The following is a 16,873-nucleotide window of genomic DNA, read 5'->3' on the forward strand; positions in this document are numbered from 1 at the left end:
AGAAGACTTCAGGGCCCTCGAGAAAGTCCAGCAAACGCCAAGACCTGTTTCCTGAAGTTCATTCAGCTGAGGGATCGGATCACCACCAGTGCGGAATGGCAGCAAGCAGGTATGAGTGCATATACATGCATAGTGAAGTGAAGACTTTTGCAAGAAAGGGGGTAAGGAAGCCGCTTCTCTCCCAAGAAAAATGTCCGCAAAAGGTAGAGGGATTGGACTGCTGAGGACTGGAGTAAACTTAGGTGGGTGGACAAACAAAAACTGACAAATTTTGACAAACTCCAAGCATCGATTATGCAAGAATGGGCTGCCATCAGTGAAGATGTAGGCCAGAAGTTAATTGACAGCATGCCAGGATGACTTGCAGAGGTCTTGAAAAGGATGGGTAAACACTGCAAATATTGACTCTGCATAAACTTCATTTGTCAATGCCTTTGACACTGAAGAATTTCTTTATACGTCATAGTAACGTCTAACAAAAACACCGAAGCAACAAACTTCGTGAAAACCAATACTGGTCATTGTCAAAACTTTGGCCCACGACTCTAGACGTCACAAGTGTCAAATTTCAAACATGATTCTTGCCGTGAAACAACAAAAGAAACTTGTCAGGACGGAGACCCCATGACATTTCTTCTGTGACTGAAAGGGGACCTCACGGAGAAGTGCATTCTTTGCAATTCCACCCAAATACGGTACAGTAAGTGTTATTTTATAAACCCCGGGGCGACGTTATTAGGCTAGCAACTAGCCAATGGAAGTATAACAGTCTTAAGTAGCATCCCATCGCTTTGAAGCGGACTATTTACGTTTTTCTAATCCTTCTGTCTGACAAACTCCGGAACGCTAAAAATTTACCGAATAAACATCCATTATTTCCGATTTTTGGGGGCAGGGGGCTTGCTAAAAACTAGCAAAACATTTGGCATAGATAAGAAAGGTCGACGTGCGGGTTGCCGTAGCAGACAACGCAAAAAAAAAAAGTTGGACTTTCGTCGGCACGATAGTCCCACACCCCGCTATAATAATAATAATAATAATCACACTTACAAGAAATGAAGTTCTTTGTGAATAACTAAAAGGTAACTTTTGAATGCTGAGAGTGAGCCACGTAGGAAGGACTAACTACTGTGTTTGGAACAGCTCATGAGAAACTGTGGAGTAATTTAGAACTACACAAAATCTTAAATTCACAAATTCGTCCAAGCTAAGGCCCGTGGGGCGAGTGGATTTGATCAAACCCGCCAGAGGCGTTTCCCGGGCCATTTTGGGGGCTGCTCATGTACTTGAAAATTTGATAGGGTATAGGTCTTTTTTTGAACAAGCTACAAAAGTGTAACCATACTGTCCTTGGTTGGTACTACATAGGTACTCTTTGGCTCACAAATCGAAGCCATTTTTTTAAATTCTATGTTGCAACAAGCTTTATCAGGCTCGATGGTTTTGTCTCAGACATTTCCCAAAAATGTCAGAATGAACATTGTCTTCTCTGGCCTGGATATTAGCACCCCCAAATCTCAGAACCAAAAAAGGCCCCTCTAGCCTTTGCTCATATTCAGTAGTTTTACATCAAACTAAGAACTGCCACAACATTCAATCACTAGCCCAAGTGTTTTGTCAAACATGAGACGGTAGTTCTATTCCTAAAAAGTACAGTACACCACTTATTATTCGAAGTAGCTGTTGTGTTGGTCTACATAATTCACCACGGGAACCCGAGTTAGGTTACGAGGTTCCGCACGGACGTTCTTGTTGGTTACACTTCCGGTGTTGGGGTGTTAGAGAGTTCTTGCTGTAATGGGTTTACTCTGTCGATGTCTGAAATAAAACGTGGTTTGGTCCTATGTTCAACACTCCGCCTCCGACTCCGTTTCTTCGACACTACACTGTAACATTATGCACCAAACATTAACTCATCTTAAACATTGAAGAAAAAAAAAAAAGCAAACGGTACCACAATAATTTAATTTGCACAGAGAGATGGAATAGAAATTTTACCGTAATAAATATTTGGGCAGCTGGTAAAGTGTTGGCCTCACACTTCTGAGGTCCCAGGTTCGATCCCAGATGCGCCTGTGTGGAGTTTGCATGTTCTCCCCGTGCCTGCGTGGGTTTTTTTCTGGGCACTCCGGTTTTGTTAATTGGACCCTCTAAATTGACCCTAGGTGTGATTGTGAGTGTGTGCCTTGGATTGGCTGGCAACCAGTTCAGAGTGTACCCCGCCTCCTGCCAGTTGACAGCTGGGATAGGCTCCAGCACTCCTGCGACCCTCGTAAGGATAAGCGGCAAATAAAATGGATAGATGGATAAATATTTGACAACAAAATGTTCTGATTTACAAATGCACTTATAAGTTAAATGCAACTTAATTGCACCTTACAAATATACCTTATTGGGGAGGAAAACCGAGAATCTATTAGACTGTCACCACTTCTGCTGAAATGCAGTATTACAACAACAACCATAGCTTGGTTATGAAAAGATGTGATGATTTCTTTCCCCCCCCCCCCCCCCCCCCCCGTATTGAAGCATTTTGTGATGCATTGCTTAGTTGTTGCTGAACTTCATTTTAGATGAGTCACCTTGATGGCTAGTGAAACTTTTTTTTTATTCCATTTTGGGACAATTATTGTATGATTATTTGCTTCTTCAGAAACATAAAACAATATTTAGTGAGGGTTTTTTTTTTCCTCCAAAAGACAAGGGGCCGTGCTCCACCCGTTCATTGATAGGTACAATTTTAAATGCGCTATTAAGCAGGTCAAAATGGGAAATGAATTGGGTGGAAAATGCTGAAAAATACAGCAAGATTTTAAAGGAGCGGATGTGCTTGATCACAATTGTCATCTCTCGTAGTGGCTTGGGTGAAAAAGACTTACAAAACAGAATTACATACTGCGGGTTTTAAAAATGATACATTTAATTCTGTCACATACCACGAGAGAGATGCATACCATTCTTTGCTGATTAACAATAATCAACAGGGTGTAAGACAGACAGCATGGCTAAGGTGGCTATGAGAGCCGACGAAGGCCTGATGATGATGCAGGAGCTGGACGACCGCCTTAAGGAGCAGATTGACAAACTGGAGCACATCCGCCTGGCTGCCATTGAGCTCAAGGACAACTTGTCTCTGGTGAGTGAGCCGGACCATGCGGGAGTAGTACAGTATTGGTTCTAGTCATATTGTAATCATTATTTTTATGTGCAGGGCGACGGTGATCTTTCTCAGTCGCTGAATGATCACGTGGAGTGGTTGAATCGCTTGTCGGAGCGCGTGGAGAGTCTTTACATGAACACATCTGTTTTTGTTCAGGTAGTTTGAAATACACTCATGTACTCCATCTTTCCATCCATTTTCTTAGCCGCTTATCCTCACAAGGGTCGCGGGAGTGCTGGAACCTATCCCAGCTGTCAACGGGAAGGAGGCGGGGTACACCCTGAACTGGTTGCCAGCCAATCGCAGGGCACATGGAGATGGACAACAGTCGCACTCACAATCACACCTAGTGGCATTTTAGACTGTCCAATTAATGTTGCATGTTTTTGGGATGTGGGAGGAAACCGGAGTGCCCGGAGGAAACCCACGCAGGCACGGGGAGAACATGCAAAGTCCACGCAGGCGGGGCAGGGAATTGAACCCTGGTCTTCGGAACTGTGAGGCCACTATATTACAGTGAAGAAAGTAAGTATTTGAACACCCTGCTATATTGCAAGTTCTCCCACTTAGAAATCATGGAGGGGTCTGAAATTTTCATCGTAGGTGTGTGTCCACTGTGAGAGAGATAATCTAAAAACAAAAATCCAGAAATCACAATGCATGATTTTTCATGGTTTATTTGTGTGATACAGCTGCAAATAAGTATTTGAACACCTGTCTATCAGCTATAATTCTGACCCACAAAGACCTGTTAGTCCGCCTTTAAAAGTCCTCCTCCACTCCATGTCTTATGCTGAATCAGATGCACCTGTGTGTGGTCGTTAGCTGCATAAAGACACCTGCTCACCACATACAATCAGTAAAACTCAAACTTGTAACGTGGCCAAGACCAAAGAGCTGTCCAAAGACACCAGAGACAAAATTGTACAACACCACATGGTTGGAAAGGGCTACGGAGAAATTGCCAAGCAGCTTGGTGAAAAAAGGTCCACTGTTGGAGCAATCATTAGAAAATGGAAGAAGCTAAACATGAAGGTCAATCTCAATCGGAGTGGAACCCCATGCAAGATATCACCTCGTGGGGTCTCAATGATCCTTAAAAAGTTGAGGAATCGGCCCAGGACTACATGACGGGACTTGGTCAATTACTTGAAATGAGCTGCGATCAGCTTTTCCAAGGTGAGTGTTGGTAATACACTAAGACGTCATGGTTTGAAATCATGCTTGGCACCGAAGGTTACCCTGCTTAAAACAGCAAATGTCAAGGCGCGTTTTAAGTGGGCCAAAATCCCTCCTGCAGTGTGTGCAAACCTGGTGAACTCCAGTAAACGTTTGACCTCTGTAATTGCAAACAAAGGCTACTGTACCAAATATCAACATTGTTTTTTTTCAGGTGTTCAAATACTTATTTGCAGCTGTATCACACAAATAAATAGTTGAAAAATATCATACATTGTGATTTCTGGATTTTTCATTTTAGATTATTTCTCTCACAGTGGACATGCACCTACAATGAAAATTTCAGACCCGTCCATGATTTCTAAGTGGGAAAATTTGCAATATGGCAGGGTGTTCAAATACTTATTTTCCTCACTGTAAGTTTTTGCATGTTTTTCAGCACTTCAAATATTTAATGTGTTTGGAAGCAAAACACAGATATGTGCTTATGACCTCTTTTTAACTACAGTATTAGAATACGTGAACTGACTAGCCTACCAACTCACTGACAAAGTGAGGTAGATCGAAACCTAACCTCTGGCCTCTTACAGTGTGTCCTTCGCAGAGGTCACAATGAGGGCATACACAACAATGCTGAAAGTGCAACAGTGAAGTGTCTCGTCCACTAATGGCGGCTTCTTTATCAGATGAATCCGAAGCCTCGGGGGTGGTCCGGACGGCAGAGCTCCAAACCTGGCTACCGCTGGGGGCGTAGTCCCCTGGCTGACGATGCGCAGTCTGAGATGTGCTGGTCGCCCATACGCACACGAAGGAACAGTGACGCTGCCTCAGAAATGTCTTGTAAGTGGTGACCACCGACAGGAAGGAAGAAGATGACGTCATTCCTTGAAGTAGCTCACCCCCTCGCCTCTCATTCAACTGATTTACAGGACATATTATCCATTTTATACATTCCAAGCATGAGTTTACGTTTTTGTTTGTGTCACTCCTTAAATCATTTGAGTTGTACAGTACAAATAATTACATTTAAAGATACAAATAGCAGAGTCAAGTTTTTGGGGGAAAAAAATTGCCTTCATCTCACAACTACAATAATGGCAATACAATTAATATTCATCCATCCATTTTCTGAAGCCATTATTCTCGCAGTGGTTGCGGGTCCCACATCCCAAGAACATCCATTCACAGGAGACTCTAAATTGCCCTTAGGTGGGATTGTCAGTGCGTATGCTTGTTTGTTTCAATGTGCCCTGCAATTGGCCCGCAACCAGTTCAAGGTGTACCCTGCCTCCAGCCTGAAGATAGCTGCGATAGGCTCCAGCATTCCCGCAACGCCTTGTGAGAAAAAGCAGTTCAGATAAGGGTGGATGTGACTATTTTTTTTTTAAATCACATAAAATATTTCTCATTGTTTTGTGTGTAATCATGGTTTAAATGCTACTGGTTTCATAATCTGTTACACCACTGAAATAAACTTAGTAATAACAAGTTAACACAAAGCTAATCACAATTCTAGCCACTCACTTTTTGTGCACTTTTAATTTCACTTTTAACTTTAGTATTGCTTTGAATTGGAGGGGGGAAAAAAGACTTTTGATACATAAATACAGCTGTCAGGTGCTTATCAGAATTTTACTCAAGATATATTGTACAAGATTACTTTAACTTCTACCACAGTTTTTTTTTTATTATTTTTAACTCAAATACTTTATACAGACTCGTTTACGGATGGACCTGACACATCCAATGTGGCAGAAGCGCTCACGTGTGATCCAGTGTCCTGCCTCTGCCTGACGTAAAGTGTAATCTGGTGATGTCAATAAAGCTTTCGAAAGAGCGCTTGGTGTGCGATAGTTGAAGGAGGAGACGACGACGTGTACGTGTGGACACAAAACAGCACCGAAAATTCGACATTTTTCGAGTATTTTATTTTTTTTTATATTTTGAGCCTTAATATTACACTTACTGAAGAAGATGGCCGAAAGCGACTGGGACACGGTGACTGTTTTGAGGAAGAAAGGGCCGACCGGTGCTCAGGCCAAGTCCAAGCAGGTACAGCCTCGTTTCCAGCTTTTTAAAAAATATATTTTTGTAGGTATTTTTTATTTTATTTCAAGCAGTCACATCGAGACTATAAAATCTTATTTAAAATTTCATCAAATCAATGTACGTCATCTGTAACAATCCGCCTGTTGTCGCTAGCAGTGCTAGTGCTTCGTCGGATGTCACCATAACAAATAGTATAATTGAAAAGCTCGAATGTCTGATGTGTAATAATAGTCATCATCACAACTGGACATGAAAGGCGGACCAGTTCAACAGGTTACGCCTCATTTGTGCGTGGCGACATTCGCTAACAAACCCAGACTAGAAAGTTCCTTCGAAGGCGAAGGCAACACTAGTACTAGCATGGCGAAAAGCCATCACGCTAGCTGACTCCTCTCCGCATTGTACACATTTTCTTTTTCATTTGACTTATATTTAATGAATGTACGAATGGCAGAAATGCGTTTGGTGTTTCCGTGTGAAGAAGACGGCATCTCAAAGCATTGTTCGGGAGTTCAAGATGGGATTGAAACCAGTTGGCAGTTTAGTAGTAGGCCAGTTAGTACTGTTGTTCCATTTTCAGGGGCTTCTTTAGTGCCACAGGAGCTCAAGGCAAACCCTGTCATCGGTACACTGCAAATATTAAGAATATTAATGGTTATCTGTTGAATAATGTGAATATTTTCCTTATTACTGAGCTCGATCGTGACTTTCCGATCCTTTTTGAGCATTATCATCTGACAATTGAACCACTTTTAAGGAGTGATGAGAACATTATCAACATTATTGCATGAATGCAGTATACCATTTTGGCCGTTTAAAAACTCCCCTTTCCCGTATCAGTTCCATCTTTTCTACATCCATCCTACATCAGCTGGCACTGACAGCAGTACTACTACTGCTACCGTCAACAGTGTCTGGCTTATGCTATTGTCAGCGAAGCACATTTGGTGGCATAGTGAAGACTGTTGAGACCTTTGGTAGTTTAAAAAAAAAAAAAAAGACGGGTTCCTAACACTTTTTGTTCTTCCCGGCATTCATATTGTATGTTGTTTATTTAGCAACCCTCTTACTGCAACAAGTTTGTATGTTCTTGATGTGTTGCGTATTGTGTTTTTCAGCACTCCTATAAGACTAAAACAATAATTGACCCCTCCGTGGATATTGCGCAATCCGCGTCACTGACCAATCAGAGGCCAGAGATCTGCATAAACCAAAGCCTGTTTTTGCTCCCGCCATTTTCTCAGACAACATTGCATGGTCCAGTATAGGTTTAGTTAGCGTTTTATCGCGTATTTGGGTTATTTAACAAAAAATATGGATAAGAGGTGTCGTCACGGACTTTGTAATAGTGACGACAGGTATCCTGAAAGGCTAGTTGGTGGAGTTCGATTCGTACCCTTTCCAAAACCGAAGACCCAGTAGGAAAAATACCTTCGATGGATCAAACTTTGTGGAAGACCGCATCATCAACTAAATCCATCTAATATCAACCGGAACACATATGTTTGCACGAAGGTATGCCCTATATTTGATTTTCAATACATGTCTCGTATAAATGAATTCGAAGTTCTTCGCTAGCATAACACTGATGCGTGTGAACGATTGACACACTTATTCTTTGTTGAGCGATATTTAGCGATGATCGGACTGCACAAACATATTGATTTCTTTTGGCTCGCGGCCAAAGCTTAACCAGACTGTGTTTGCACGAAGATATGCCATAAATTAGATTTTTAATACACGTCTCGTATAAATGAATGAGACGTTCTCCGCTAGCATAACATTGCTACATGTGAATGATTGAATGAAATCAGAAGCATGGCGTCCCTCTCAGTTCAGAATGTATTGTATTGTATTTGCCATTTTTACTGTTTGTCTTACGTCAGCGCACGTGGCGTGACGTCACTTCAGGAGGCGTGGTTAAGTGCCCTGTACGGAGGGGTCAATTGCCATTTAAACCAGGGAAAACTTTATTACCAGGTTTTCAACCCATGTTTGGAGGCCCTTGGAAATCTAGACCGTATATATAGTAAATATTTGCCTGATGGTTAATATGCCCTTGTCCTTTTTAGTACATTTTCATAATAAAAAATATATAAATAGAAACCTTTAGCACTGTTAAAACCTGGCTGAAGTTTGGATTTAGTTAAAAACAAACTCCAATTGGGACATGTAAAACGTGAATATAAACAGGATGCAGTGAACCCCTTTTTTTGTTCTTTTTTTTTTTTTTGTTTTAGGGCAATTACTCGTTTTATGGCAGTTTTCCACAGATTTTTCTTTATTTGCAGTCCATAATCCCCCGCAAATAGTGAGGGTCCACTTTACAATGATATGCAAATCCTTTTCAACCTATATTTTGTTGAATATACTACACAGACGGTTAATGTGCAAAGTGATGAATCTCCCCTGCAAATATTCCCTGATTTTGAATTTCATGCCTCCAACACATTCCTGAAAAATATAGGACGGAGGATGGGGGGGGACAAAAGATGAAGAGAACCTGGAGAAATCAATGCATGTAAGCAGCAAGGCCGAAAACCAACATTGAGTGCCTGTGACCTTTGGTCCCTCTGGTGGCGCTGCATTAAAAACTGGTTTTATGTGAAGGAACGTGAGCCACGTGGGCTCAGGAACACTTCAGAAGACCATTGTCCGTTAACGCAGTGCCATTTTGCATCTGCACCAAGGTCAAAAAAAGTGAAAATCAGCAAGAAACATTTTCAGTTCATTTAATGCAGGGGTGTCCAAACTTTTTGCAAAGAGGGCCAGATTTGGTAAGGTGAAAATGTGTGGGGGCCGACTATTTAGCCTGACATTCTTTGAACCATTAACATTAAATACAAATTAACTTTTTGGGATTTTTTTTAATTTAATTACAAATGGCATACTTTTACTTTTACATTTTTTTTTTACATTTAGGTTTTTACCGAAATCACAAACCACAAAAAATTAAGAAAACTATAAAGGATATCTAAGTTCATGTGAAACATTACATATTATTCACTATTATATGCTCACTGTAGGAAAAGTGCTGAAAACAAAACAATGATCACTGCATATTCAAACTGATTTTGACCATCACAAAAAAATTAATTAACTGAGATTTAAGAATTTATTCAACTCAGAGGACTTAACAAAGGTCTTGCCTGCACTAATGTGAAGGGTGATACTGGGATCTTGACTGCAGTATGTAATGTAGTCCATGTCTGGCTCAAGAGCAGTGGTTTTGATGCGCAAGACGTCACGCAGGTGAGAGTCACTCAGTCTCGTCCTCATGCGGCTCTTGTTAATGTTCATAACGGAGAATGTCTTCTCGCACATGTATGTGGAGCCAAACAAGCTCAGCATTTTCTTAGCAAATGTCCGAATTGCTTGGAACCTGCCTTCATCCAGCTGGCGGTAGAAGTTGACAAGAGGGAGCTGTTGGTGCCGACTGCGATGCTCGGCGTCACACTGCAGCTCAATGAGCTCCAGTTGCAGGTGGTCTGGAGCGTCATCAGGGTCCACGGAGAAAGGAGAGGAAAAAAGCGTGATCTCCTTTTCAATAGCTGCAAAGTCCCGAAAGCGCTGCTGAAACTCCTCAACCAGAGATGAGATGTCTGCTGCATACTTTGTCATTTGCGCACTGATATTGATCTGTGGGAAACTGGTCACAATTTCCTGCAGCGACGGGAAATGTGCGGTATTGGGCTGCGCCTGTGACAGGTGTCTTTGGAAAAGTAGCAGCTTGGTCCGAAAGGCTTTGATGTGTGAATACAGTTGGCTTACCACTGCATTTTGCCCTTGAAGGCTTGTGTTCAGCGCATTCAGATGTCGCGTTATGTCAACTAAAAATCCCAAATCAGCCAGCCAAACAGGATCATTTAATTGTGGCATGGGTTGTCCCTTTTTAGTCAAGAATTGTCCAATTTCCTCCCTGAGAGAGAAGAAGCGCTGCAGCGCAGACCCCCGACTGAGCCACCTTACGTCGGTGTGATACAAAACATCTCCGTATTCAGCCTGGATGTCGAGAAGAAACTGTTGAAACTGGCGGTGGCACAGCGCTTTGGAGCGAATATAATTAATAGTCTTTATCACCGGTTTCATAACATTATCATATTTCATATATTTGGCACAGAGAACTTCTTGATGAATAATATAGTGGAGTTTAATAGCGCTGCCTCCTTCTTCGCTGACTTTGTTACAGACAAGGCTTGATAATCCACTCCGCTCGCCAGCCATGGCAGGTGCGCCGTCCGTAATAATCCCGGTGACTTTATTCCACTGTAGTTTCATGTCATCTACGGTGGAACAAACAGAAACAAATAAATCCGTTCCTCTTGTTTGGCCCTTCAGACTCTGGAGGTCCAGAAGCTCTTCACTCACGTTCATGTCATTGTCCACTCCTCTTAAAAAGATCAGTAACTGAGCGGTGTCGGACGCATCCGTGCTTTCATCGCACGCTAACGAGAAAAAGTCAAACTCAGTTCCTTTTGCCTCTAACTGTCTCTTAATATCTAATGAAACGTCTTCAATTCTCCGTACCACAGTATTACGAGCCAGGCAAATATTGGCAAACTCTTGCTTCTTCGCGGGACAAATTTTCTCAACCATTTTCATTACACAGTCTTTAATAAATTCACCCTCAGTGAAAGGTTTGCAGTGCTTTGCAATCAGCGTTGCCACTTCGTAGCTTGCCTTTGTGGCATTTTCATTTGACTCACGGACGCTTTGCTGTGCCGTTAAAACAGCTTCCAGTTGCTTCACTTTTTCACCGCGTTTGTTCCCAGTTAGCTTGTCGTAGCTAGCATGTTTCGTCTGGTAGTGCCTCTTGATGTTGAATTCCTTGAAAACAGCCACAGTCTCTTGGCAAATTAGGCAGACACAGTTGTTTCGTATTTCAGTGAAAAAATACTCAAATTTCCACTTGTCCTGGAAGCGGCGGCCCTCGCGTTCAACTTTCCTTTTTTTGTTTACAGACGCCATGTTAGAAATGGGCTGGGCTGAAACGATCACGCAAGGTCAAGGGTCACGGCGGCCAGAGTGCGGCCACAGGGCTACTGCCATCTTCTGGTGAAATGAAAAATATGAAAAATAGCTTTTTGTACACATGTATTTTATACTGTGGTCAACAGTGCTGGCGGGCCGCATATTATTGATTTCATGATAGAGGCCGCGGGCCGGTAAAAATTTGTCCACGGGCCGCAATTGGCCCGGGGGCCGGACTTTGGACATGACTGATTTAATGTCTTGCCTTTGTAATGTATTCAAGTGTGAACAAAGGTTGAAAGGGATTTGCAAATCGTATACCGTTTTTAATTTACATTTAACTCAGCTTCCAAACACCATTGAATTTTGGGTTTATTTATATATTTATTTTTTTAAAGAATTGTGCTGACTCCTTTTTTATTTTTATGTTGAAGTCCTGGTTATTGTTCTGTATTTTGTTTTTGTATAAATTATCCTCTTTACTACCACATTTCCAGTTCTGCAATTGTATTTAATTGAAATAAAAAGAATCAACACTAATGGAGTAATATCAGAATATTAAAATGGCTCTAAAGATATATATTTTTATATATATATATATATATATATATATATATATATACACACTAAAATAAATAGCATAGCTTCACAGTCATATTGCATTTTTCTTGTACGTCATGCGTGTTTATTTGTCCTCTGTGGATAATGATTACTTATCAAAGTGTGTATTGAGTCCAAAGGACATTTTGACTCATTGCACATGAACTCATGAAAAGAAAAAAAACAAAGCAATAAATGGTGATGTATCTTCTATTCGCCCCCCCCATTCTCGTCCCCACTCCCCATCCCCCACCCACCTGAAGGCAATCACCTCAGCTCAGAGACGAGGGGAGGACGTCGAGACCACCAAGAAATGTAACTGAACGTGCTGATGAAAATAGTGTGAGCTTAAGGTGTTGCCGCGGTAACTATTGCCATCATTTGCTCTGGTCTGACTCGAAGGGGCCGCAGGGCAGAACAAGCAACACATGGTCAGCAAGAACACAGCCAAGCTGGACCGCGAGACTGAGGAGCTGCACCACGACCGGGTCTCCTTAGAGGTGGGCAAGGTCATCCAGAAGGGTCGCCAGGAAAAAGGATTCACCCAGAAGGACCTCGCCACAGTGAGGACGCCACGTCAAATGTGTACGGTGCCCCGCGGTAGCGTTGCGTGCTAACAGGAACGCGTTTGTGTGCGTTTGTCCCTCAAGAAAATCAACGAGAAGCCGCAAGTCATCGCTGACTACGAGAGCGGGAAAGCCATCCCCAGCAACCAGGTCATGGGCAAGATCGAGAGAGCCATCGGTAACTGCCGTCCTTGCCGCAGGCCGCACTTTCGCTAGTCTTAGCATGTTCGGCCATTTTGACCAAATCAGAAAATACACTAGACACATTATTCATCCACAACAATGACTGAAAATGCACACATCCCCCCCAAAAAAATCATCTTTTTTTTTATTTAATAATAGTACAAAATATTTTTCCAAAAGGTTTTAACATTCATAATAATTCTATTTTTTTGTTGTATGTCTATTTATATTGTGTTGTAAAATATATATTCACACAGAGAAGCCGAAACTGTTGAACGTTATAATTTTTCTCACAAAACATAGTTTGAAAGGTGCTAATAGATTAGAAAATTTGTTGGGAACAACACATCTGTACATACATACAAAGAAAGTTGAACAAATGAGCTCAGAAATTAAGCTGTAAAAATGTGAACTGACACGGGAAAAAATATTGAATACACAGAAAAGGACATGAAAAACAGCATGGAGACCCAAGACAAAACCAAGAATGGATCTATAATTAATCAAACAGCAACCCAGCCCCATGTTAGTGGAAATACATATCTGGTTCAGTCCTAATTGTTGCTGTACAAAATGTCTCATTACCAAGATGTGAGTCAAAACCCATCTCATGATTGGTAAGACGAGAATGTACTCGCAAGACCATCGCAAACTAATTGTTGCAGAACATAATGATGGCATTGGTTGCTAGTGAGCACGGTCGGGGCCAAAATACCTGACTGGCAATCCAATCATATTGCCATAAATTTGCCTTCTTCTGGTGTTCCTCCCAAGATTTCTGACAGAGGAGTGCAAAGAATAATGAGAAGAATTGTCCAAGATCCAAAGACCACCTGTGGGGCACTTCAAAAAGACTTGGAATTAGCCGGCACTGACCCTATTGTTGAATAAAAGTGTGTCAAAGCTTGCTTCAAGTTTGCTGAATAGCATTTGGACAAGCCTGTTAAGTCCTGGGAGACTATATAGTCTGCTCAGATGAGGGCAAAATGGAACTTTTTGGTTGCAACAATTTAGTGTGTCATTACTGCACATCACCATACCAACAGTGAAGTTCAGAGGTGGGAACAGGATGGTGCGGGGGCTGGTTTTCATCAAATGGTACTGGCAAACTTCACATAATTGAAGGAAGGATGAATGGGCAAATGTACCGAGACATTCTTGACAAAAATCTGATGTCGTCTACGTAACTGATGAAAACGAAGCAGGTTTTGACATTTCAGCAGGATAATGATCCGAAGGATTCAGCCAAAGAAACTGTTGGCTGCCTGCATGGGCCACCTGACTTGCATTCAGTTAAAAATCTAACCCGAGAACTTTAACTCTAGGTACAAAAAAGAAACTCTCAGAACTTTCAAGATTTAAAGATCGGTTGTGTGGAGTAATGTTCCAAAATCACACCAGGCCAACACATGCAAATATTTTTTTTTTTTCATGCACGAGGCGTCTTGAAACAGTCATAGCAAACAAAGGTTTTGGTACAAAGTATTAAATAAATGCTGGTTGGCGTGTTTAATACTTTTTCCTCTGTGTCGTTTCACATTATTCCACACAACTCTTATTCGTTCTACTTTCTATGTATGCAGCGATTGCTTAGGGTGTTCCCACCATGTGGTGAAATTTTAATCTCAGTCGCACCTTTGGGATTATATTTGAGAAAAATTGCGATGTTACATACTTTGTTCAGCGCACACGTGGTATTTTTCTTTTTTTTTTTTTTTTGAACACAAAGTAGTATTTGTGTGGGTAGCGTTGCACGGAGTGAGCTATTTGTATGATTTCCGGGACAGGCATAAAGCTGCGTGGGAAGGACATTGGTCAACCCCTGGAGCAAAAGACCAAGAAAAAATGAAGACAAAGCCTCGAAGTCAGCCCAGCCCCTCCACCTTCCAATCCTCACCTCCTTCGCCACCTTCTCCCTCCTCCCCGGGCTGACGAGTCCAGCGTTCTCACCGGAGGACCCGGCTGGACGCCGCATTGCAGGCTGCACACGGACAAGACAAAACCAGTTGAGACGAGCGGCTGTTGCTTATGGGTTCTTTTGCTTCCACCCTCTCCGGTTTGACGGTGATGACAATGCTCTTTTGTCGCCATCCTTGGAGCGAGCATGCTAACTGCCAAAAATGCTCGACCGTTGCGTTCTTTGTTGTTTTTTTTTTCCACTCACTTAGCGACAGTTTACGTGGATGTCATTAACAGTTGAAGCCTTTCTGATGCTTTGCTTTTTCTTTGCAAAATAAAGTTTGACAACACTCCCAATTTGTCTTCTTTTCACGTCGATCTATTCATCAGGGCTTGTCCTTTCATGTCCAAATAACTCACTGTCCAAAGAAAATTCTGTACTTTTATCTACTTACATGCATTATTTTTTTCAATTTTGGACAGAAAGGTATGTATAATATTTTAATAATCATTTAACATTTTTAAAGTAATGGTGATTAGTTTGTTTCCATTTTCAATTGGGCTTCAATTTTTACCTAAAAATAGAGTTAATATATTTATTTTAACCCTTTCCGGGCAGGGGTTGCAAATTTGCAACAGGTTTAATATAATCAAAAATTTGGAGTCCAGAGTATCATTTTCTGAAAGTATCAGATTTTTCTCTCAGCAAGCTTTTATTCTGTTATATCTGGAAAAAAAAATAAGAAAAGCTTGGTCGGGGGGTGGGGGTTGTTCACCTTTGGAGAAAAACTGCTCGGATGACAGGCGGAAAAGGTCTTCAAAAACAAAAGTTCCATCCATTTTCTTAGCTGCTTATCCTCACAAAGGCTGAAGGGAGTGCTGGAGCCTATCCCAGCTGTCAACTGGCAGGAGGCGGGTTACACCCTGAACTGGTTGCCAGCCAATCACAGGGCACATGGAGACAAACAGCGTACTCACAATCCCACCTAGGTGCAATTTAGAGTGTCCAATTAATGTTGCATGTTTTTGGGAAGTGGGAGGAAACCGGAGTGCCCGGAGAAGACCCACGCAAGCATGGGGAGAACATGCCATCTCCACACAGGCGGGGCCGGGATTGAATCCAGCGCTTTAGCAGCTGAGCCAGCGTGGCACCCAGAAAATTCCCGTTTTGATCCATTCAATGTCCTAACAAAACAGCCACCAGTAATTGAAGTCTTTTAGCCACCAGATGGCAGTATATCATCAATCCATCCTTTTTGTGTTGCTCATATATACAGTCCTGCATACAATAATATACACACAAAATTGATATCTGGTATTTTAAAGGGAAGTTTGAATACAGGTCCTTGAAACGGTGACGCAGATTGCCCGTGTAATTTCATCAAAATATTTTCGATTTTTTTTCTTAATCTATTTTACATTTACATTTTAATCTATTCATTTGAGTATGTTTGGATTAAAATTGGTATTGTAATTCAATTATAATTATATTAGAACACACCATGAATAAAGCTAGTATTATTTATTTACATTGACTCATTTATTAAAAAGAGAAAAATTTTTGGATTATCACCTCATAATTAGCAAACAATGGGATAGACTGCTCAGGTTTTGTTTTTCTCCCCCCAACTCATTTCTATTAGCAATAATGAAAATGTTTCGAGTGAGAAACTAAATGCAGTTTATTGGTAGACACACTTAAAATAGACACATGATTGATTAGTCATGTTTAATAAACATGCTGCACATGCAGTCCTGTCAACCTCTTGCTCACCAGCCCCTTATTTGAAATAAATCAAAACGTTTTCTACTTGGACTAATAAACACGGCTAACATGAATGAAAACTTCCATGACGACAACAAACAACATCATAAATATTATCTTGAACTGCTGCTCGTTTAACGTTCATTTTTTTTAAAGGCCTGCTTGTAATCTTCTCTCACAATCTATTGTACAAAACCGAAGTTATTGTGAAAATCCAGTTCCACAAAAAAAAAAAAAAAATACACCTGCCAAATTTACGTGTTGGCTTCACAACAAACGAGGAAACGGAAGGCACGAGGTCGACGCTGGAGAGGATGAGCAAGCAAAAATGAAAACATCGAAACACGGTAAGAATGCTTGACTTTTTTTTTTTTTTTCCCATCCATTTTCCACACGGCACATCAGCCCTTGAATACGCGAACACTTCAAATACAACACGGAACGGCGACAAGTGTTCGGAAGACACGGTACGTACTACATTTCATTCCAACAAGTACTAGG

The 16,873-nt window shown here is 41.4% G+C and overlaps 2 protein-coding genes across 2 annotated transcripts in view; both read left to right on the forward strand.

Annotated features, from left to right (window-relative positions):
• Positions 1-6,165: 6,165 nt before the first annotated feature.
• On the forward strand, positions 6,166-14,960 carry edf1 (endothelial differentiation-related factor 1). Its single transcript, XM_061801602.1, has 5 exons — positions 6,166-6,391; positions 12,223-12,274; positions 12,362-12,522; positions 12,610-12,703; positions 14,496-14,960. Exons 1-5 carry the CDS (start codon positions 6,314-6,316, stop codon positions 14,555-14,557), a joined length of 447 nt encoding a protein of 148 aa, XP_061657586.1. The 5' UTR covers positions 6,166-6,313; the 3' UTR covers positions 14,558-14,960.
• Positions 14,961-16,317: 1,357 nt separating this feature from the next.
• tmem38b (transmembrane protein 38B) overlaps positions 16,318-16,873 on the forward strand; it is a 61,715-nt gene continuing 61,159 nt past the window's right edge. Inside the window, exon 1 of the mRNA XM_061800905.1 lies at positions 16,318-16,719. Within this exon, the coding sequence (XP_061656889.1) occupies positions 16,701-16,719 (19 nt within the window). The 5' untranslated portion in view covers positions 16,318-16,700. The remainder of the gene's footprint in view (positions 16,720-16,873) is intronic.

Source organism: Syngnathoides biaculeatus, chromosome 17 (assembly GCF_019802595.1).
Source record: "Syngnathoides biaculeatus isolate LvHL_M chromosome 17, ASM1980259v1, whole genome shotgun sequence".
Taxonomy (NCBI): Eukaryota; Metazoa; Chordata; class Actinopteri; order Syngnathiformes; family Syngnathidae; genus Syngnathoides; species Syngnathoides biaculeatus.

Excerpts from the sequence above, each read along its gene's own strand:
- edf1 (XM_061801602.1), top strand. The coding sequence starts at position 6,314 with ATGGCCGAAAGCGACTGGGACACGGTGACTGTTTTGAGGAAGAAAGGG. Across the intron at positions 12,523-12,609 it reads CCCAGAAGGACCTCGCCACA|AAAATCAACGAGAAGCCGCA; the intron begins GTGAGGACGCCA and ends TTGTCCCTCAAG. Across the intron at positions 12,704-14,495 it reads CAAGATCGAGAGAGCCATCG|GCATAAAGCTGCGTGGGAAG; the intron begins GTAACTGCCGTC and ends TTTCCGGGACAG.